The sequence below is a fragment of the Jaculus jaculus genome, chromosome 3 (genome assembly GCF_020740685.1).
Source record: "Jaculus jaculus isolate mJacJac1 chromosome 3, mJacJac1.mat.Y.cur, whole genome shotgun sequence".
Lineage (NCBI taxonomy): Eukaryota > Metazoa > Chordata > Mammalia > Rodentia > Dipodidae > Jaculus > Jaculus jaculus.
Window position 1 is genome coordinate 159,012,522 of NC_059104.1, and position 20,562 is coordinate 159,033,083.

Sequence of the window (20,562 nt, forward strand, 5' to 3'; positions counted from 1 at the left end):
AACTGTTGAGCCATTTCTATCCCTGCATGTGGAATATCCTTTGTCCCGCTCTATATAACTTGAGATCTTGTTTGAAACTGGGAAGCCTCAGGTAAAGTCATCCCTGTCCCAGTTCTGGTTCCACATAGCTATCTACATATCAGCCTTCTTACCATGTACAAGAGCTTTGAGATGCACATGTATAGCTTACATAAAAACTTATGGTACTCTTAAGATAAAAGACTGTTTCATTATTTTTTTTTAAGTTTCTACTCTCAGCATATATGCAGAAAGGATGAGATAAAACAAATATTGTAGTTAAGTGTATGGAGCCCTTCAAATACACACTAAACAGATGTCATAGTTATCTTTATTTTCTTGTACATTTGCTTATAATGAGTTATGATGGAAGAAGTTGCAAATAACAGGAAAGATACTTGTGTCCTGAGCAACCATTAGCAATTTCATCCATTTGTTCTAAAGCACTTATAATGCTATTCAACAAATACTTATTGAACATATGTGATAGGTAATTGGCTAAGGATTGGAGATATGAAATTGAACAATACCAATATGACACTAAGCCTCAAAAGTATTGTATGAATGGAAAAACAGAAGAATACGAATATATGGCATAAAAGTTGTAACTTGGGGAGTATAGGGAGGTATGAAAACCCATTTAAGATGAAAAACAGGTTGTTTACCTGTTGTACAAGGAAATATAGGAATATAAGTAACAGTACTCAACCACAGGTTTTTTGAGATAGGGTCTTACTATGTGACTCACTGGCCTGGAGCCCACTATGAAGCCCACACTAGCCCCAAACTCACAATCCTGTGCTTCAAGATCCTATATTACTTGGATTATGTACTACCATGCTAGGTTAACCAAATGCTCTCAAGATAGTGTACTTTTACATTTTGTGGGGACTTTTTTTTTTGTTTTTTGTTTTTTTTTTTTTTGGTTCATTTTTTATTTATTTATTTGAGAGTGACAGACATAGAGAGAAAGACACATAGAGGGAAAGAGAGAGAATGGGCGCTCCAGGGCTTCCAGCCTCTGCAAATGAACTTCAGACGCGTGCGCCCCCTTGTGCATCTAGCTAACGTGGGACCTGGGGAACCGAGCCTCGAACCGGGGTCCTTAGGCTTCATAGGCAAGTGCTTAACCGCTAAGCCATCTCTCCATTCCCTTAACACAGATTTTTAAAGATGCTAATGCAACATTTAAATTAAAATATGATTTGTTACTCTTAGTGCACAATTATTTAGGTGGGGATGGTTAGGATGGCTCATGTAGCTCAGTTTATGGCAGTAGAAGGAAGCTTGTTCCCTACAGGAATGTGAACCATGGAGTGATTAAATAAGGACTTCTTCAGTTGGAGACTCAGAAAGCCCCCAAGTGGAGGGTAGAGAATGTACAGGAAGGGCAGATGTAGAGGCAGTGTGGCCTGGCCAAGGCAGGTTTCTGTGGCCAGCTGAGAGCTGATGAATATGATCAGTGATGATTGTTTTCATTGGTTCGGAGTTGGGTGTTGGTATGATAGATTCAAAAATCATTAAGGATGGAAGTGGAGAAGATGGTGGAAGAGATAGCTTTATGGCTCAGGTAATTGCATAAGGAGTAGTGCCTCCATAAGGGATAGCTGAAAAGGGAGAGCAGATGTAGAGATAAATGGACTGAAAAAAAAGAAAAAAGAAATTACAATGGGCCTTAGTCTACTCCCAATAAAAACACAAGAATGGATATACCAGGCTAGGGAGATATCTCAAAGGCATTTCTTATGCAAGATGAAGGTCTGAGCAGATCTGAGTGTTCCACAGAAACAACTTGGAATGGCCACACACACATTTGTAATCCAGTCATGTGGGGAGAAGAGACCAAAGAATCACCAGAGCTCTTTGGAGGTTTGTAAGGTGGGTTGGTATGAACCAGTAAGCTCTAGGACCAGCAAGAGCCTGACTCAAGTAAAATAGATGAAAAGACATGGAGCAATACTCCTGAACTTCTCCTTTGGACACCCCTTGCAAGTACATCACACTGAAGATGAGCCCATGAGACACAACAAGGGCACAAGCATGAGCATATACCATACACACACACACACATGTGCACAGGCATTATATCATGTTACACCCAATAAATAATACGTATGTAAGGGAATAATAAATATGAAATATAACCCATTTTTCTAAGGGACATTACCTTTCCAAATTTCTCATAGAGTTAAAAAATAGTACAGAATCATGGTATTTGCAGTTCACAGAAATATTCTAGCCTTATTTTTTTTTTATTTTTTTTGTTTATTTTTACTTATTTGAGAGCAACAGAGAGAGAGAAAGAGGCAGATAGAGAGAGAGAGAATGGGCATGCCAGGGCCTCCAGCCACGGCAAACCGAACTCCAGACACATGCGCCCCCTTGTGCATCTGATTCCAGCCTGATTTTATGGTGAAGTCTCTGTGATAATTTTCTGTTAAAGCACCAATTCAGTTATCAGACTTGGTCTTCAGCTCCTTATGGGGCTAGAGGTTGGGCTGATGATAGTAGAAAAAAAATTCAGACTTAAATCTGATGCCCTCTAGTTTAGTGACCTTCAACAAGTGCTTTACCTTGAATGAATGTTGGTTTTAATCACAGGAAAAGTGGGATATCATAACTAAGAATGGCTATGATGGAAGTAGTTTGTGGGAGTACTTTGTCAACTATATTTATGATTTTTGTTATTTATAATTTTTGCTGTGAGACTAATATCACATGGGGAATTGCATAGACTCCCTAGGAAATACATGTTCTAATCAGTTTATGATTAAGATGGATAACAAATTGTATTACTAATCATAGGGAGATTCTTGTTACTGTCAGGTTATGAGTCACACTGAAAGCTAATATGTAAAACAGAATATTTTAAATCTCAAAAATGAGTGAAAAGTGTTTTTGTAAGAAATCATGATTTAGTAACTTGATGTAATAGCAACAGTGGGCCACTAGGAAGAGATCAGACTAATGGTTAAGCTTGAGTTGATACTCTGCTCTTAACACCCTGTGTCACATATGGGACACAAAGACAAAGCAAGGACAGCCAACACCTTATTAGCTGTGTATGGGGTCAGATATAAATATCCCCTTTCTATTTTATCCCATTGTAGGCTGAAGGCCGTTGAAGCAACAAAACTCTGAAAGGAAATCTCTTAAGAGAAGGTCAGGGAGAGACAGGCATAAGACCCAGATCACGGAGACCCAGGGCCACTACTGAAGATGAAAAACAACATTGTGACCAGGGATAAGCACCCTCAGGCCAATCCTTGTCCTAATATATATATATATTTTTCTCCCTTTCAGTTGCCTGGGATTTTCTTGGAAGGCTAAGCATACTCTTGCTAGAAGTTTCTCTTACTGTTAAGGGAATATAGAAAATGAGGAAAAGGAAAAAAGAGAATAAGAAAAGTGATCTTGTGAACTTTTGGTATCATCGGAGCAGAAGCAGACTCTGCCTTGAGTTTAGAAGTTCTTTATCAGCTAGCTTTACTCCTAGAAATGGCAGTTCTTTGTTCTACAGCACAGCTAGCCCAAATCTGTGTTCTTCATGGAGCAGGAAATAAAGGAAGGGGGATAGTCTTTCCGTTTAGGTTAAAACGCCACCACAGGGTAGCATTTTCCCTCGTTACCAGGTGATGTTTTAGCATTAAAAGTTCCTGAATCAAAATTAAGCATTCTGGAGAAGATATGTCAAAATTATGCATTGTTTTATTCATAACCTTTTCTTCTTCATCCATGACCTAAAATATTTTACACATACTTAGCAACTTTGTTTGTTTGGAATGTTATCATCTATCATACTTACATTAATTTTCTGAATTGCATTCTGATTATTTTCTGTAGCTCTTTAGCAGTGTATTGTCAGGAAAAAAAAAAAAGAGAGAAAGAAAGAAAGACACAGCTTTGGTTAATATTGGCATTATTTTGCTTGTGCATGACCTGGGTTTCTGTGACCATGGAATGAGACTGTAGCAAATAATTTGGTAAAGTCAACAATAGGCAAATGCTGTGTCCTCCTAATAAGGTTAGAATATGAAGGTCAGACTGAACCTTTTGGAAACATTGATACAGACTTTCTCTTTTCTTTTCTCCTAGAAGTATCGATACCAAGATGAGGACACTCCACACGATCACTCCTTGCCTCGGCTGACTCATGAAGTAAGAGGTCCAGAGCTTGTGCACGTGTCAGAAAAGAACCTGTCTCAAATAGAAAATGTCCACGGATACGTCTTACAGTCTCACATTTCTCCTCTGAAGGTCAGTCCAGTATCTCTTCAAACCCTATAGCTGATGATTATTGCCCGTCCTGATTGTTAAGGGTGCTATTTGCTTGCAAGTTTAAATGAGGCTCTTGGAAAACTGTTGAGGCCACTGATTGAAAAGGGATCATCATGTGGTTTGGAATATAACCTCACAATATTTTGGAACATATTTTTTTAAAGTTTTTCAAGTGTCTGCTAAATTGTTTTAATTATTGGTAATGTCTAAGCAAGAACCAGGATGAAAAATTGAAAGGAAAAATAAACTGTTTACATTAAGAAAAAGAAAAAAAGCCGGGAGTGGTGGTGCACGCCTTTAATCCCAGCAGAGGTAGGAGGATCGCCATGAGTTCAAGGCCACCCTGAGACTACAGAGTTAATTCCAGGTCAGCCTGGACCAGAGTGAGACCCTACTTCGAAAAAACAAACAAAAAAAAAAAAAGAAAAAGAAAAAAAAAATAGATACACACCATGGTTTTGCTCAAATGCTCTCCCTCCCTGCATCAGCATTCCTGCTCCCAGACAAAACAAAAGGGAAAAACATTATCATGATCATCTCACTGTGTAACTAAATAGGAGAATGTGTGAGCTGGTTCATCAGCACCTTTATTTTATGAGAAGGGAAACTGTTTACAAGATTTATTTCTATTTGATATCATGCTCCCCCCTCCCCAGGCTTTCTTTCTACCTTCATCATTTAACTTTATACAATTTTTGATCAATAACATGTTTAGAAGAAGGGGCAATGAAGTGAGAATAAGACTTTCCTTGGTCCTTGGATATCTTTTTCTTTATTGAGTTGATGCTAGATTTTGTACTTTGCATAGAAAAAACTCTAGGTTACAATTAAAATTCAAAAGAAATCACAGAAATAGTGCTGGTGTTTTAATAGAAAGTAACTAAAATGGCAAAAGAACACATTGCCAATTAATCCCTTAGCTGCTGCTGCTGCAAAAAAAAATCCATTTTGGCCTGGAGAGATGGCTTAGAGGTTAAGCTGCTCACATGTGAAGCCCAAGGACTCATGTTCAACTCTGCAGGTCCCATGCAAGCCAGATACATAGGTGATGCAAGAGTGTAAGGTCATACATGCACACAAGGTGATGCTCTCGTCTGGAGTTAGATTACAGTGGCTGAAGGCCCTAGCACACCAATTTTTTTCTCTCTCTCTCTAGCTCTTGCTCTCTTTCTTTCTTTCTCTCTATGATAAAAATAGATTAAAAATATCATTTTATTTAATTATCCAGAATTCTGGCACTGGCACGCCCATTTACCTGTGATAATAACACCTGGAAATGTAGCTCTAATATTCTGTGAGACATCAAAGAGAAAGTACACTATGTTTGGTATACTTCTAGTTTCAGTGTATTTCACATATTCTGGTATATTAGCATTGTATTTTCATTCAAAATATTTGGTCTATTGACAAAATGAATAAATATTGCATAATGTGGTAAACCAAGGAATGCCTGTGGGATTCCTTGTGCATATTTCCAGGAACTCATTGGAAATCATTGATTAACTGGTGGAAATGGATAAAAAATTCATGGCTGGGGGCAAGAGGTGTGGCTTGGTGCTTTTGTAGCTGTTGTGTAGAAAACACAACATTTTTGTCATCCAGAGTGCACAAGTAGATCCACTCTACATAGCATACAGGAATGTTGATCAGGTATTATTATGAAATGTATTTCCTGAAAAGCTACCTCCAACACGTGTGGAGAACTTCTCATCTCTAGAAATTTCCCAGGCTAGGATAAGGACCTAGCAGTGGTTTTGTAGATAGCACTATTTTTTTTTTTTTTTTTTTTTTTTTTTTTTGTAGAAGGCTGAATGTGACATAGTTGTCTCCAAGTTTCTGACTAGCTCTGGCAATTGATGGTTCTGTTCTGTGTTCAAATGAATACTTTTCTTCTTTAGGGACCCTTTAATTTTTCCAAACAAATGCTCATCTCTGCTTTATTTCCTAATCACTGAAAATCAACAAAAGACAGAAGTAGGGGACTGTATTTCACTGAATACTTATATTTCAGTTTTATCATTTCTAGTTGTTGAATACTTCGCTTTCAGAACCTCCATGGAGGCTCCTTTCCTATGCTTCTCAAATTGTCTTCTCCCTAGCCACTCTTCCTCTTTAATTAGCTCTAGAAAATAGCTTTCAGAAGGTTTGAGTCTATGAAGAATAATCAAAACTAGTCTAAACCTAGCTGGGTTACAATGAAAAAAAAATGAATGAAAATAATAAGTACTATGAGATCTTTCTTTTGTTCATTGTGTTCTGAATATACATGATAAATAGTTGTCTAGTCATGCAGAAAGTTTCAACCATCTTCTGTTACACCATGAATACCTTATTTGTATTATGGGGATTTTTTCTGAAGGTAATATTTCACATAAGCACATGCATATGCACACACACACACACACACACACACACACACACACACACTATATGTATATATATACACATGTTGCCATGTATGGATAAAAAACCCTGATATGAAGCATTGCAGATGGGATACATGTTCCTCTCTTTTTGGAGCTACTGGTTCAGGGGTATGGCCTATGAAGTGTCTTGAAAATGCAGAAATGGTCATGCAGGGCTTCTGAGCTGAAGCCATGAGGTCACTATCATGGGCACGGGACTTTTTCCTCATGACTCAGATGTGTTATTTGTACTTAACAGGAAGATGAGACTTTAGATGGTCTTGGAGGAAAAGACTTTGTCTACCTATTTGCTCAAGGCAATGATGATAAAAATATGTGTACTGTTCTAAGGCAAATGGTCTATTGGATTATTTTCTACCAAATTTGGTGATGTAGATATGCTCATTATATCTGATTTCAGACTACCAACTAAAAGCTACTGAATATTCTTTTAAAGGGAGGCATGGAGAGTTCTCACCAACTAGTATGAGATCCGACACCACACTGGAATAACAAATTAAGGTTCATACATTTTCAAAGCAGCAGGACATATGTCCTAATCAAGTTATTATGAAGCTATTATATTATCACAACTCTACTATTTGTTTAAACTACCATGATTAAAAATGGATGTGTTATTTTCCCATAATGGAAGACTATTAGAATCAGTGGAATACTAAGGAAGTACAAATTCTCAATTAGAACTGTCAGATTTTTCTATCTCTCTTTTTTTTTGCCTCCTTTTGCCTATGTGCTGTTTTTTGGTCAAGGACTAGAAGGAGTAATGTGAAGAGGCAAAGCACACACTCAGAAAATGTCCCCAGAATGCTCTGGAGCAGAAAAATTGGCTCTCTGATATTAATTAGGAATTTACATATGGTATGCTGAAACAGAATATGAGATTGCTGGATAACAGTTTAAATGCCTCACGGAGCACTCTGAATCATTTACTGACTAATCTCACTATTACAGGCTTGATATCATTTCTTTCATCTTCCTCTATGACTTGAAGCCTCGGTTCTAAGATTCATCTGTCTTTTGTGCCTACCAGCTGCTTGTGTGATAAACGGGCTTAGCTTGTTTTCATTACAGTGCCTGGGCCAGAGTGAAGGATGGAGTTGGAAGGAGAAATGCAATTTAGCAGTGAATTTAAGGGAATTCATTTTCCTTGCCACAAGATGGGGATGCTTTCTCTTCAGATATTTCTTGGAATGTTCCCCAAATTAAATTTTCCAAAAATAAAGGATGAGGATTTTTCTTTGCAGTTTAAGTCTGTTCAGAAAATATTAATTGAGATTGAGCCCTGTGTGTTAGGTTATGGGGAGACAAAGAACATAGATTTCAGTGTGCATATTACTCTCCAGGGAACAGGAATTATCATTATTTGTTACTTATTCTTATTTTGAAACTGGAATAGAGGTTTTTACATGTTAAATTTTATGAGTCACCAGGTACTGAAAATACATTGTATGGAGTATTTTCTAGAAAGAGAAAGCCAGGGATGAGAGAGTGATGGGTAGAGGGTTAATTGCTGTCCCTTCTCCCTTACCTAATTACCATTGAATTTCATCATCCCCAAACTCATAATTTACTATATATTACTGTATCTTGATGTATACTAAAATCTATGGCATCTTACAATTAAAATAGATGTCCTTTCCTAGGGTACATTACAATGTCTTGCAGTCAGTCACATTAGACTCAATGGTGATTTATAAGGAAAAGTCAAGCAATATTTTATAAATTGGTGTGAATTATATTAATACCTGAACAACTGGGCCTGTCCTGAGCACATGGGAGAAAACCCTGGAGAGTTAGTGCATAGTTTAAACTTTGGATAGGAAGTTAGCCTTTCTATTAACTCTTGCTGAACTTCCCCTGGTCATTACATACTATGACACAAGAAGCATGTCTTACATAGTTGGTATTTTGGAATATGAAATTTTCTGTTATTCTAATAATTTTTTATTTAACAGGGTAGTATGCTTTCTATTCGATAGGCCACTCTTCTTCCTCTTAGTATGAAAGCCCCCATGAACTAGATGACATGTTTGCTTGGCTTTGTTTTGATTCTGCTCACACTCTTTCATCATCATGAACTACAGTGTCACTAGACGAGCATTTCCCTAAGTACATCCATCAGCACAATGAGGAAAATAAACGAATAAATGTTTACATACATTTAGAAGTTATAATCATTAATGTATTGAGAAATTTCTCAAAGACTTTAATATAACTTGCAGCATAACCTCTAAGATATGGTTAGTACAAATATTACCCAAACATATTTGTTCATAGAGCCCTTTTTTTCCTAACAAAATTATGTTTTGGCTAAGCATATATATTTTGCAAACAAAACCATAATAGGCTCACAGACGATAACTAACACAAACAATAGAGAAATGCAATATACAGTTTCATGTTGTTCCTAGAACCAAAAGTAACCAGAATGCAACTTTAGGTCCTCTTACTCTGTAGTAATCTGAACTTCTTCAAGTCATAACATCTGTAAGCCTTATGGCACTTACTCATATACTTCTGTGAAGTGTAAATGAGAGACATCATTATATATTTTTACACTTTGCTTTATACAAAGAAGTAAACAAAATTCTATTATTTCCTTGTTGATGCCGATGGTGTATTATTGTGTAGTATGATTCATATTATTCCCATACTATAAAATAGAAAATTTGGAAAATTTTTCAGTTTTGTGTTGTCATGTCCTGACATCCTTACCCTTCTCTTTATGTGCACAGCTACCATCCCTGTCCAGGCTTTTATTGTTTTCATTCAGAATTTAGTGTGGCTATTATAAATCCTCATGTATTTTGGAACCTAATAAACACACATTTTAAATTTGACTTGACATTTTGAGTCTGAATAACCTCAGAGAAAAACATTTCTCAGATATAGTTAACCTTAGCATTAACAAAATGCTTCTTTGTGTTTATTTATTTATTTATTCATTAAAAATTCTTTCATGGTAAGCTTCCATGATTTTGGCAATTTATATTTATACATATATATATATATATATATATAGTCATGTTGTATGTAACAAAGCAGCAAAAATACTTAAGATTTTATAAAGTCTAGGAAAAATGCTTAATTTTTGTTTGGTCTGTATAAGGGATGGATATGATTACCAAAAAAAAAAAAAAAAACCCACAATAGAGCAATAGAGATGATTAGTTCTTACTTGAAGGCAGTAGAAGATAAGGAAGAAATATCAAAATTTCCCCTGACTGTAGCAGTTGTGAAATGGCATGGAGGAGTTTGGGGCATTACAAGTATGGTGGGTAGACAAGACAACAATGTTTATACCAAAAGGCATAAGTGAGTATAAAGCAAAGGACTTGGGTGGAAACAGCTAATCATAGACCTTCGCCAAAGCTCAGACTTCACCTTGTAAATAATGAGGGCAACCACAATATTTGAAATGGAGCGTCACATAGTCCCTCTTGCAAGTGCGACAATTATTCATGTGATGTGGCAGATTTGAAGAAAAAGAAATGGAGAAGGCTGATATAAGAATCAAGGGCATCACAAAATGCTACCTAGATAAGCTGTGAAATAAAACAGAGGCACTGGGCAAAAAAAGAGAACAATTAGAGAGCTTGTTTAGGAAGAGATAGCATCTGAACTATAAGCTAAATGAAATATTGAGGTACATGAGAGGGAAAAAAAACAGATGATTCAGTTTGTTTCTTAATTTGACTATTGCATAAAAGAAATATCATGCAATAAATCAAAATTTTCTGCAGATCATATCACTGACATGTATGAAGCCTTGCATATACCTAGTTTACCAGCTCTTCTCACTAGAAAAAGGAGGAAAAAGAAAGAATTGTTGAGCTGGAGAGATGACTTAGAGATTAAATGCTTGCCTGTGAAGCCTAAGGACCCAGGTTCCAGGCTCAATTCCCCATGTCCCATGTAAGCCAGATGTAGGTCCCATTTAAGCCAGATGCACAAGGGTGCACATACATCTGGAGTTTGTTTGCAGTGGCTGGAGGCCCTGGTGCACCCATTCTCTGTAGATCTGCTTCTTTCTCTCTCTGTCTGTCACTGTCAATCAAATAAGTAAAAGTTTTTTTTTTTTTTTTAAAAAAAGAGAAAACTGTCTACAGAATATTGGTTTTAGAATGATAAGAATGGGTAAGGAATATTTTGGTTTGGTTTGAATAATTGAATCTGAGATACTATTTTTATATCTGGGTAGACATATTTTACAAACATTTTGAAATAACAACTTGGGATCCAACCTGAAAATGACTGTGTGGAAGTCTTCATTATTGTAGAAGCTATGTGTTTGAGAAGGATAGCCCAAGAAAGGGCAGGAGAGTGAATATTACTAAAAAGCAGGGATAGAGCCGGGCATGGTGGCGCACGCCTTTAATCCCAGCACTCGGGAGGCAGAGGTAGGAGGATTGCCATGAGTTCAAGGCCACCCTGAGATGACAGAGTTAATTCCAGATCAGCCTGGACCAGAGTGAGACCCTACCTCGAAAAACCAAAATAAATAAACAAATAAATAAAAAGCAGGGATCATTTCCATCGAATCACAGGTGTTATGGAATGGGAAAGACCTCCTGAGCTCATGAAGCAATGGATAACTTTCCATGATGTTTAGCCCTTAGCAAGTGTTATGTTTCTGGTTTGTTGTTGTTGTTTGTTAAACTGGTTGTCTGGTTTTCAAAGAGGGCATGACATGTACTATATATTCAAGACTATGTTGCCCCTCCTAAGATCATGCTGGCCAAGCAGCAGATGCTTTCTAAGGCACATATTACAAGCACTGTGTTTTGTTGTTGTTTGGTTTTTGTTTTTTGAGGTAGGGTCTTACTCTCTAGCACAGGCTGACCTGGAATTCACTATGTAGTCTCAGGCTGGCATCAAACCCACAGCAACCCTCCTATCTCTGTCGCCCAAGTGCTAGTGCTGGGATTAAAGGCATGTGCCACAACACCCAACTAGGAACTGTTTTCAACAAGAGAAAAGAAAAAGCAAGCTTAAAATGCCCAATAGCTGCTGGAACTATGTCCTTTCTAGAGAGTTTTCTTTAATGCTGCCTATGAGCTGATTTTTGTTATTTTAGACTTTCACTGGTCTTCAAAAATATAATATCTGAAACACACACACACACACACACACACACACACACACACATGTTCACTCCTATCTCTTGCCACTAGATGGCAGAAGGAGCTGAACTGATTTTTTATCTGCTCTTAGGGAAGAACCCTGGCTATGTGAGGCTAAACTGAGAAGCTCAGGTTTTGCAGAGATTTGCATACTTGTGATCATGCATTGTGTTCAGGGCCTCTGGTCGAGTGAAACATGACCTTTCAGTCACGTACTAACCTCAGTTGCAAAAGCTCATGATCTAAATTCAAGGGAAACAAAACATTTTTTGCTTAAATTTTCTTTAATTGGATAGGATAAATTGGATAGGATAACTCTTTAGGTCGGATATTGAAAATAGAGACAAAATTGTTAGATATAAGATCCATAGTAGCCTTTCCTGATTCAAGAATTCTCTCAAGAATGAAACTCACTAAGGACTAATAGGTTCCATTCCCAGCACTACTAAATCAGACATGATAGTGCATGAATGTAATCCTAGTATTCTGGAGGCACAGAGAGGACAATCAGAAGTTCAAGCTCATCCTTGGCTACATAGCAAGTCGGAGGGTAGCCGTGAAGAAGAGGGTCAACTCAGTTACGCATAGAACTTCTTCCTTCTCTCACTATTGCCAAAGCCTCTGTTCCAGTGAGAAAAAAAGTACTAAAGCTCACAGGCAGTGTCCATCAAGGAGAGAGAGATTTTTATTGTTATTACTAGGAATGTTACTGCTTTTGTTACCCTTTTTGTTAAAGTCATTCATCATTATTAGACTGTTCCCCTTTTAAAAACTATGTTCTAATAGGAGTGGTTTGAATTTTTTCTCCTTAGCAAGGTTACCCATAAATTATTCCAAAACAACATGGGATATTAATAAATGCATGCTAATCTTGAATTAGTTAATGATATTTAATTTTTTTACTCTAACGAATCCAGAAAAGATATAGGTTGTATAATTGTGGAAAGCAATTTTTGTGCTTTCACCATGCCTCTGGTATTTTATTGCTGTATCTATTAAAAAGTATACAGACACGTTATTTCGAATTTTACTTATGTGGAACACAGGGTTGTAGTTACAAGAAATTATACATCACAAGTGTTTAGAAGTTCATTTTACTTAGCAGGTGGTCAGAAAATGGTAATCATGCATTAAAGTAGCAAAAAGGGCATGTATATTAAAGGGCAAATCCAAATTTAAGATTACTAAATTTGAAGTAAATAAATGTTAGCTAGGGAATCTGAGTAGATTGATTAGCAGTTAAACGTTGGCTTGCAAAGCCTGCTGGCCCAGGTTTAATTCTCTAGCTGCCCAGATAATATATAAAGATAAAAAGTAAATATATGCTAGCATTGTAATATTCCTATATTTGCTGCCCTTAAGATAATGACTTTCTAAGAATTTCTAGATTAGATAAGCTAGAATCTAGAATATTTAGACAAGATAAGCAAGGTTGTACTCTCCCAGTGGTCATGTCTATTATGCAAGTAAATGCCACTGCAGCTAATACAAATGAAGTGCAACAACAACAAAACAGAGCCATAAACTGTACTTTAAATAGTCCAAATAAAAATTTACTAAGGTAAAAAGATATGGACTTGGGACTAGGGAGAGATCTCCATCTGTAAAGTGCTTGACTTACAGCATGAGGGCCTAAGACTGATCCCCAGCACCACAAAAAAATAAATAAAAGTACTGGAAGGGGTGGTGTGTGACTGAAATCCAAGTCCTAGGGAGGCAGAAACAGGAGGCTCCTTGGAGTTTGTTAGCCAGACTGTCTAGACTACTTGGAAACCAATAGGCCAGCGAGAGATTTTCTTTAAAATACAATGGACAATGTTCCTGAGAAACAACAACTGGGGTTCAACTTTAGCCTTTCAAGTGCACAAGTACACAAGCACACATACACACACATACATGTAAACCCAAACACATGAATATATGCACACATATACATGGATACAAAGAGAAATTAACTTTCTTTCAAGAATACAATAGATATTATAACATGTATATTATTATTCTTACTTTATGAATGAGGGAAAAGGACACAAATTTTAAAAAGGTTTTTTGTATAAAAACATGTGTATGTGTTCTTTGTGTGCATGTGGGTACAGTTGTGTGCAGATATACTTGCATGTATCAGCCAGAGGTTGATGCCAGGTCTCTTCCTTGTTTGTTTACAGAGTGAGACACACCTTCTCACTTGAATCCCACAGCTCCCCATTCAGCTAGTCTAGCTGTCTGACTTGTCCTGAGGGACTCTTGTTCAGCCTGTCTAGCGCTGTGATTACAGGTGGACTGCCACACCTATCTGGCATTTGTGTGGGTGCTAGGGATCTGAAATCTGATCACACTTACGGGGGGATTTTTCCACTGAGCTGCCCCACAGTCTTTAAAATGCTTTTGTAAGTTCACATAATACTTAAGTGACCTGGGACCTGAGTCCAGCTGGTGTGATATCAGACTTCTCACTTTTAGACTGTCATATTATTCACTAGTGACAAAGCAGCATACAATCTCAATACAGGATGGCTCATAAAAGTCATTAAAACCAGGTCATTCATACTGCAACTGTCCATTTAATAATTATGAAATAAACTCAGAGTATGAAAAAAAGAGTTTAGTAGGAAATAGAGGGCACCATAAAGATGTTTGTGTAGGTATGTGGAAGTACGCTGACTTAGACTGTCAAATGTACTTCTTCCTTTGGAAAGTCAAGAAAGTCAGGAAGCCTCTGTGAATAAAAGGAGTGATAATAGGAGGACAATATTAATGCCAGGATCTTCAAAGACACTTGGTCCAAGAATGCAGGATCTGAAGTTGAGTCTTTTTGTGTGAACTACTATTTCTCTGTCTGGTACCTTCAGTGGCTACATTGTTATGAGTTAAAGGACCTACAGTGATGGTTCTGAGCCCTTGGTGTGCATTAGAATCCCACATGGCCAAGCCCATCACAGCTCCCCAAGCCCAAGGCTCTGTTTTCTCAGAATTTGGTAGGTGACCTTGTTTCACATAGTTTGGAGATCCATTATCCTGGACTCCATTTATTGAAAGAAAACCATGTGTGTTACCAGTATTTTGTACACACAGTACAAGATGAAAAAAGAAGAGCCTAATTCCTGTTCTATGAAGAATTTAAATTATATTTGAGCAATCAAGACATGCATGAATCATTTAGTGAACAGAAGATTTAGAAAGTGTTTATCTGACTTTATTCATGTGCCAAAGCCCTTCCAGAAAGCAACCTTTGTATTTCTTTTTAGGGATATTCAAAAGATAATACTAACATAAGAGAGAATAGTGTATAAAAGAACATGGTAGCAAAGTTGACATGATTTGTTTCAACTCCCAGAGGAGTTGCTTGTGTCTAGTGAGCTAATTTAACACAAATACAGCTTCCAGAATGCGTCGCCCAGGCTAGCTGACTCACCAGAACCACCCTGAAGGCACATGATTTGTTCCTTGTGAATTGGCAGAACACTGAGCATGTTAGGGCTTACTGCCAGTTTTGGGTCATAGGTAACTTTATTTAAAATGCATCCAAGAAGTCTTTATTGAAGTCCCTTTAAACAAATCACAAAGAAAACAAAACAAAAAAACAACAACAAAAAAAACCCCTCTCTTCCTGACCTTAGGGCCAATAAGACAGGGTACACATACAGTAGTCATGAGTCACTTGTAAAAATCAGCTTGGTATAATAATTGAACCTCAGGACTGAGCCTGTGGAGATTCTGTTTTCACAGAATCATATTTTACACAAAGGAATGTATTTAATAAGTATTTTTGTTGCTGGCTTGTTTTCTCTGTGTATTTTAAGGCATTTCTATTGCTAGCTTTTAATAATAAATAAGCAACATGATTTTTTAAAATAGCTTTTCTAGAAATAGCTTTTTATTTCTGTATTATGAACAATTAAAGCAGAGTTGCTGGTGCCCATCCAACATTGAAGAGATGCCTCCTATCTTTGGGGGATGTTCTAAGACCCTTAGAAGATTATTAGAAGGACAGAGTTCAAAATCTTATGTATCTTGGGTTTTTCCTAACAATACATATAAATAATAAAAGTTAACTAATAAAATGTGTACAATACAAAAGGAACAACAACTATCCAGACCAGGGAATAAATGTCACTTATTTGCTATCAAGTGAATTGTTGCACACATATCAGTATATTGTAATAGAACTGTCTGCAGCACTGCATTGTACTTTGGGGTCATTATTAAGTAAAATAGCAGTGATTCAAACAAAAGTTCTACAAAATGATAAGAACTCAACTGAGATGGTTCTGAGTGATCAGAAGGGGACATAGTGTACTCAGCTTAGGTATGACACACAGATGACTCACGTCTCAGGAGGGAGGTAAAGGAGCACTGTAAGGATTTATCTCTCTATTCAGACATGTACACTAGTTAAAATTATGCACCCAGGAAGTAGTTACAGGATTATAAAAAGGTCAATCAAGGTCATTCTTAGCTACTTAGGAAGTTCAAAGATAGCCTGGGATTTGAGAACACCCTGTTTTAACCACACAATACATAAACACACACATACTTACTTAAATACTATTTTTCTTCTGGAATTTTCCTTTTAATATTTTCAGACCGATTAACTTTCATTACTGAAACCACACATAATGGGGGATTACCGAACATATATGGGTAAGTAAAAGGAAGTCTTTTTCAGACAACATGATATCTATTTACATTTAGGTCATATACGACATGAACCCAGAAAAAGACTTTTAAATTCAGCCATAAATTCCCTCAATAGATTACTCATGACCTCAGAAAATAATAGATCTAGCTGCTCAATGTCATTTGAAATAACATAGTTGAATTACTTTATTCTACATATACAGAAACTGAGAATCGTGGCAATTAAGAGATATCCCCAGGGCAGACATGCAGTTAACATAGGTTCTACATTCCCAACCTCCAGTTTATTTTTCTGGTGTGCAGGAAGTGCCTGCTCTACGCAGAGGGTCAGAGATTCCTTCATTTTGATTTGTAGGAGTGTGGTTGGGGATTGTGAGCATTGACTATTTGTTTATGGAAATCTCCAGCTTTATGAAAAGGTCCAATCCATGTTGTTGACACTGGACAAACAGCTCTCTCATCCTAAATGTCTCCAACTAAATTGTGTGCATAAGTTTAATTCAGTATGGACAGGGTCTGCCTCCTCATTGGTGAACTCTGATGGCCATTTGTATCCTTGTGAAATCACTGCCATGATTGTTTTGAAAAAACAAACCTGAGAAGCCCCATCATTTGTGTGGTGCTGATGCGGTGCATTCTCCTGTAGGATGCCTTTGCAGAACTGCAGGGCAGTAGAGTGGTGGAGTTCAGAGAGAGGGCAGTTATGAGAAGTAAGCCATTTAGGAAATTACTGGAGAGTCCCAAGCCCTGTTTCCCCATTTCTGCACTGAATTTTATCATTAACACATTTAGAGCTATTATGATGACTACAGAAGTTATTGCTTGTTCGCTTTTTCTGTAAAGTACCTCTCCCCTCTACCCCAGATCCCGTGACCAGCTCTATTTCTATTTCTTATTTTGTTAGCTTTCATTTCCCTATGATTTATTTTTTTATTAATTTTGTGATTTATTTGTTAGCTAGTTAGTTATTTCATATTTTAAAATGGCTAGTGTGTAGGTAGTAGAAACACATGATAAGATTAATAAGCAGAGAGATTCACTATGCAGTTAGTTCACGAAATTTACAGGGGTGAGTTCAAAGTGTCAGTGAGATCCCAGAGCAGGCACACTAATGGAATTGTCCTGTCATGAACACAGTGAGGACAGTTATGCTACTTTGAAGTGTTGTATTGATATCTGAGAAGTACATTTTAGGAAGAGGCAGCAAATGAGATTTCTACCAGTGAGGGACAGACTGTGTTGGGGGATAAAGTCATGTCTAATGGGCAAATCCAAGGCAAGAGTGATGTTGTCCAGGGAATAGACAGCTCAAGTGAACATGATGGTTCAAATTGTTTTAAATAGTCAAATATTCTATACACTTTTCATAGACATGGACAGCTCTAGTTTAGAGACCTGGAGAATCTATGTAAATTCATGAAAGTGAAAACTAAGGCATCTAGGCAAGGTTAGAATGATGTACCTCATTAAGTTCTAAGCTTCCCATAACTGATGTATTCACAGAGAGGTAGAAAATTCTCAGTGTGGAGCTGGAAATATAGCTCAGTTGGTAGTTTTCCCAGCATACATGAAGTCCTAGATGTAATCTCTGCATGGTAGCATATGCCTGTAATCCACCATTCAGGATAGGACAGAAGGAAGGTGAGAAGTTCTAGGTTATTCTTAGCTAAATAACAGTGAGTTTAAGGTCATCCTGGGCTGCATGAGGACCTATCTCCCCTGAAGAAATAAAAACCAAAACAGAAAATTCAAGAGAGGGATAGAAAGAAAGAGAGAGAGAGAGAGAGAGAGAGAGAGAGAGAGAGAGAGAGAGAGAGAGAGAGAGAGAGAGGAAGGGAAGAGAAATGCTACTCTCAGTAGAATATTATAGAAATCATGTTGCTGTCAGTTGCTCTGCTATTGAGCTACAACCCCAGAGAGGGCTTGATTTAGGTAAGTGATAGAATGTGGAGCCATGCTTTTTAAGCATTTTTGAACTTATTAAACCCTTCAAGAAACTGAAAACTATAAGCTATTTTTCCCCAGACAAAACTTGTAATATATACCAAAAACTTTCACATAAAATTTCAGTATAAAATGATTATGTGAAGTCCAAGTACCCACATACTCTCTAAGTGCTGCAAGCTTGAAGTTAATTTTTTTTTTTCTTTCTTTTGGATTCCTGAGGTAGGGTTTCACTCTGGTCCAAGCTGGCCTGGAATTCACTCTGTATTCTGAGGGTGGCCTGGAACTCATGGTGATCCTCCTACCTCCACTTCCCAAGTGCTGGGACTAAAGGCATGTGCCACCATGCCTAGCGAAGTTAAATAATTTTGAATGCAATAAATTTCAAGTTCCTATTCATTTCTGAAAATTTATGATTCTTGTTATGATTCTCTGCCTCCAAGTTTTTCACTGGTCAAGGAATTCTTTTTCCTTCTCCAAAATAAATATAGTACTAATGTTATAAAAATAGGAGGCAAATCCCCCAACCCACTGTTTCCCAGGAGCACACCCAGTTCCACAGCAGGCCTCAGCAGCAATGATCGACAAGGTACAGGGGAAGGACTGGCTGTGTGTCTACTTCAGGAGAGGTTCCTGATGGGTAACCTCTGAGCTGGCCCATTTCTCCACTGTATTTTCAATGTATCCTGCCAAAGAAATTTTCTATATTCGCCAGTTAGTGTCTAAAGCCTTTAAAAGCTATGCAAGCCAAGAGCAATATCTGGATTCTCTAAATTTGGGTTTTGAACTATCTTATGATTGTTTCCTTTATGCTGACTGAAAAGTTCCATCTTAGCAAAGAACTGATTCATATCACCCCAGCCACTAGCTAACACTTAAATCATGATGAATTTTCCACAGGTTTCCGGGACAAAGGATTTCCAATATGTGGTTAGACTGTCATTCATAAAGTGAAGCCCTGGATGTTTACATTTTTCATCCAGGTCATAGAAGTGTGCCTGAATTGGATTCTTCTCTTCTCTGTATCATTAAGATATTGACAGGTTCAGAGTCGCTGGGTTTGAAAACGTAAGAATAGCTAGCTCATAACATTTCACTCTCTGCTCTGGGGCAGGGTGAGTCGCATATAAATCAGGCTGCAAATATGATGAATTGGATGCCTCCAACTCAATTAGCTTAATGTGGGTAGGAGGATTTTCAGGTTTTGCAGCCTCTGTTTTACTAATCCTCTGAGTAGACTGTTATATAAAAGGTGGATGAACACTAATGTCTGAGCCTCAGAGAAACATGGTTGGTATTTTTCACTTCAGCATCCACTGTCATTTTATATTTCATGGCTTTGGTTTTCATCCAGAGCCACCAAGTGATGGCTCTTAACATGATTTATATTGTTACCAGCCTTACCTTGTTATCTCTCTGCCTCCTGACCGTGTTAAGAAAGTAGCCTAATAGAATTGCTGCTGTCATTGGGTGATTTAATTGGGGGAAAAAATCTCGGCAATTTAAGGAAAAGCAGAGACTGGAGCTGTTTTCCTGTCAAATAAATGATCAGATGAGCTTTGTCCTACAAAGCAGATGCTGGTGGTGTGGAGTGCTTTAAACACACCGATCATATTTTAGTAGTGAAATTTGTTACTGGAATTGATTATAGAGGTTGTATGCCTTTGTTTTCTTAAAATATGTATTGATGTTCTGGATATTTCTTTTTAACAAAACAATTTTGGGTAAAATTGCATTTGGTGCCTTGGAATATTGCTTGATTATTTTTTCTATACAGCCCATGTTTTCATAGCTGATTTGTCATCCTACATATTTTCAATTTTTAACTTTTTATTAATAATCTTCATACATGTTCATAACTATTTTTGATCATAATCCCCTCTCATTATCTCCTTTTGTCCTCCAGGCACTGAATTTCTTCTTTTCTCCAGTTAGTCTCTTATATTTTGATGTCTTTTTTTATGGCCTTCTTCAATCTTTCATGATGAAATATTGAGGGGTCCAATATTGTGCAGGTCTTGTGCAGGAAATGGCCTCACAGCAAATATGTATTTTCTTTTCCTTCTATTTTATGTTTTCTGCCAGTCTTAGCTTCATGTGGTATATTTATCACCTTTTTTCTTTTCTTTTTTTAA

At 37.2% G+C, this 20,562-nt stretch overlaps 1 protein-coding gene across 15 annotated transcripts in view; it reads left to right on the forward strand.

Annotated features, from left to right (window-relative positions):
* The window catches only part of Dlg2 (discs large MAGUK scaffold protein 2), a 1,944,997-nt gene that overhangs the window by 948,548 nt on the left and 975,887 nt on the right, over positions 1–20,562 (forward strand). For 10 of the 15 annotated variants that reach the window (XM_045145568.1, XM_045145570.1, XM_045145572.1 and 7 more), the window contains one exon: positions 4,114–4,275. In XM_045145568.1, coding sequence (XP_045001503.1) covers positions 4,114–4,275 — 162 coding nt within the window. The remainder of the gene's footprint in view (positions 1–4,113; positions 4,276–20,562) is intronic. The other 5 variants (XM_045145569.1, XM_045145577.1, XM_045145583.1 and 2 more) reach the window with 1 other exon arrangement.